Source organism: Gobius niger (genome assembly GCF_951799975.1).
Source record: "Gobius niger genome assembly, chromosome: 3".
Classification (NCBI taxonomy): Eukaryota; Metazoa; Chordata; class Actinopteri; order Gobiiformes; family Gobiidae; genus Gobius; species Gobius niger.
In genome coordinates this window covers 4,394,990-4,398,336 of record NC_136854.1, presented here as the reverse complement: position 1 = coordinate 4,398,336, position 3,347 = coordinate 4,394,990, and the positions used below count along the sequence as shown (strand labels likewise).

General features: G+C 44.6%; 1 protein-coding gene across 1 annotated transcript; it reads left to right on the top strand.

Annotated features, from left to right (window-relative positions):
- The first annotated feature begins 297 nt into the window (after positions 1–297).
- Positions 298–2,737, top strand: LOC306960444 (E3 ubiquitin-protein ligase TRIM21-like). Its single transcript, XM_079552875.1, has 2 exons — positions 298–369; positions 889–2,737. Exon 2 carries the CDS (start codon positions 896–898, stop codon positions 2,519–2,521), a length of 1,626 nt encoding a protein of 541 aa, XP_079409001.1. The 5' UTR covers positions 298–369; positions 889–895; the 3' UTR covers positions 2,522–2,737.
- The last annotated feature ends 610 nt before the right edge of the window (positions 2,738–3,347 follow it).

The following is a 3,347-nucleotide window of genomic DNA, read 5'->3' as shown; positions in this document are numbered from 1 at the left end:
TTAAGAGACATAGATGAGTAAAAAGCTCTTTGTAGCGTCCTCCTCAGAAGGTCGGGGTGTTTGTGAACTATGGAGCAGGTCTGGTCTCCTTTTATGACGTAGATTCTGAAGATCTCATCCAGTAGTTCATTGGCTGCAGCTTCAAAGGGAAACTCTTGCCACTTTTCATTTCCTGCACAATCAGAACCGCAAGAAACCACAAGAGCAGCTTCATACAGCACATGTGTCTCACTCTCCATAAGTCCCAACGTGGGGTCTGAGCCACAGAGCTCACAGTTCTCTGACTCTGTGCAGACACTTCAGCTCCTGACGTGGAAACTTCTCACTGCGTTTAAGACTCTTCTGTTCAAGACCCTGTAACCAGCTCTGGTGAGTAAAGAGCAGAGGTGTTGGAAAGAGAACATAGTGAGGAAGAAACAACTGTCTTTATGCTGTTAACTCCAGACACAGGTGCTGAAGAGATCATTAAGAGAGATCATTTAAAGATGTCATTTTAAAAATGGAGAGTGGAAAAGCTTTTCATGTTCAAAACGATAGAAAAATCAAGCAGATGAAATGTTTTTGAGACAGGAAGTTGTGAGTCAGCAGGGATTTCCTGTTTAATGAGAGATGAAACTAACGAATTCTGCAACACAAACTATAGACCATCTGTTGGGTCTGCGTTGGGTTATTGATATATTATTTTCTCTTGCAAAATTGACCATTTACAAATGAGATACTGAAACAAATATTCTGGACTTCAAAATAAGACTGCTTACAAACACTGAGTTTACATGATCACTAACCTCCCGGTTTTAATACTATCGTCAAGATCTTAACTGTTTGCACTGAACATAAGATTTTTGTTGCAGAAGTGATTCCTCACTGAGTCTGTCCCTGTGTCCTCAGGTGAGCCATGTCTGGCAGCTCTGAGGAGCAGTTCCTGTGCTCCATCTGTCTGGAGGTGTTCTCTGAGCCCGTCTCCACTCCATGTGGACACAACTTCTGCAAACGCTGCATCTCTCAGACCTGGGACACTAAAGCCGTCTGTAAATGTCCACTGTGTAACAAGAGCTTCTCCATCAGACCTGAGCTCTGCGTCAACGCCTTACACTCTGAGATGATCTCACAGCTCAAACTGGAGAAGAGGAGCAGATCTATGGAGGACATGTCCTTCTTCAGTGAAGTCCAGTGTGACGTCTGCTCTGAGCCCAAACTGAAGGCGGTGAAGTCCTGCCTGGTCTGTCTGTCCTCGTTCTGTGAGAGCCACCTCCAGCCTCATCTGACAGTGTCTGGGCTGAAGAGACACCAGCTGATGGAGCCTGTGGACGACCTGGAGGACAGGATGTGTCCCACACACCAGCGCCCCCTAGAGCTGTTCTGTAACACTGATCAGAGCTGCGTCTGTACCATGTGTGTGCCTGTAAAGCACACAAAACATGAATTATGGTCTCTAGATGAAGCCTGTGAGCACAGGAGGAGCTCTCTGCAGAAGACTGTGGTTCAGAACCAGAACAAGGTGGAGCAGAGGAGGCTGAAGGTCCAGAGGATCACAGCTGCTCTGGACCAGACTCAGACAGAGGCTGATCGAGAGACACAGCAGATGGTGAAGGTCTTCAGTGACATCATGGAGTCTGTGCAGAGATGTTTGGACCATCACCTCGAGGTTATGGAACAAAGTCTTTCTAAACATAAGGAGCGCGCTCAGGCCTTGATCCAACAGCTGCAGCAGGAGATGTGTGAGCTGGAGAAGAGCAGCACTGAGGCCCAGCAGCTCTCACTCTCTACAGACCCCCACCACTTTCTACAGCGCTGCCCTGCACTGCCCCCTGCTGGCCTGAAGGACTGGAGCGATGTGAGCTTTGAGCCGCAGACGTGTGAGGGCAGTGCGGCCCGAGCTCTGTCTGAGCTGGAGACAAGGCTCTCACAGAAGATCAACAAAGTCTTTAAACAACTGCCCAAAAAGGACCAACTGAGGAGAGTTCAGACGTTTGCTGTGAACGTCACTCTGGACCCAGACTCTGCTCATCCTGCTCTGGTTCTGTCTGAAGATCTCAAACAGGTTCATCACAGTGATGTGAAAAACAAGCACCCAAATACTTCTCAGAGGTTTACAAAATGCTCTAATGTTTTAGGAAAACAGAGTTTCTCTTCAGGCAGGTTCTACTTTGAGGTTCAGGTCAAAGGGAAAACTGACTGGGATTTAGGAGTCGCCCAAGAGTCTGTGAACAGGAAGGGAGAGATCAGTCTGAGCCCAAAGAGCGGGTTCTGGACCATGGTTTTGAAAAACAGAGATCAGTACATCGCTCTCGCTAACCCTCCAGTCATCCTGTCCCTGAAGCGTCCTCCTCAGAAGGTCGGGGTGTTTGTGGATTATGGAGCAGGTCTGGTCTCCTTTCATGACGTAGATTCTGCAGATCTGATCTACTCCTTCACTGGCTGCAGGTTCAGGTGGAGACTACTTCCGTTTTTCGGTCCCTGTTTAAATAATGGAGGTAGAAATTCAGCTCCTCTGATCATCACTGCCGTTCAGACGGAGTAGAAGGAGCTCATTTTGTTAGATTATAATATTTCTTTCTACTTCAAGCATATAAAGTTGGTTTATTTGTGTCAATAGAGCATCCTCTCAACTGTGAGGGTTTAATACTTTTGGATTCACTTCATAGATTGAACATCCCACGTTGTGTTCATGGCCTGTGAGTCTTACTGTTACTGCGGTGATGAAGACAGAACGGCAGCCACTTCTCCATCAGTCAGACTTATCCTTTAGTGTGAAACTCCGAGTCATGGGTCTATAAAATAATGGGTGAATACCCCTGTTATTGTATTTCACTTTTATCTACTTTTACTGTTATTTTAGGGTTCCATCTTGCAACCAGTCATCGTCATGTAGATTTGTTTTGCTTATTTGTCTTAATGTTGATAATAAAAGTCCAGTAAAACTAATTGGTGTAAATTATGTTCATTTTTGTTACTGGACGTATAAAACATCTATTAAGATGCAAAGATACACTACTAACTACATATAAGAGGCCAGTGCACTGTTGATACGGATCATCATTAATAATTATAACATCATTCATTTTCATATTGAAGTGTAATTCTGTCCTATAAAAATAAATGGGACTTCCCTGTGTTTTCAGGAAGGAATCTCTTTTATTTGATCAAACTTAATCCATGTTTTTCCTAATCTCAAAGGGACTTTTCTGGTTAAATAAAGGATGAATAAATAAATAATAAATAAATAATAAATAAATAACGTCACTTTCAAATAGATTTTGACTTGCAACGATTACAACATGGCCGCCACATTTGCTAGATCAGCAGTAAACCGCCTGGTGGGAGAGAGACTCGAGGTGGCGAACAAC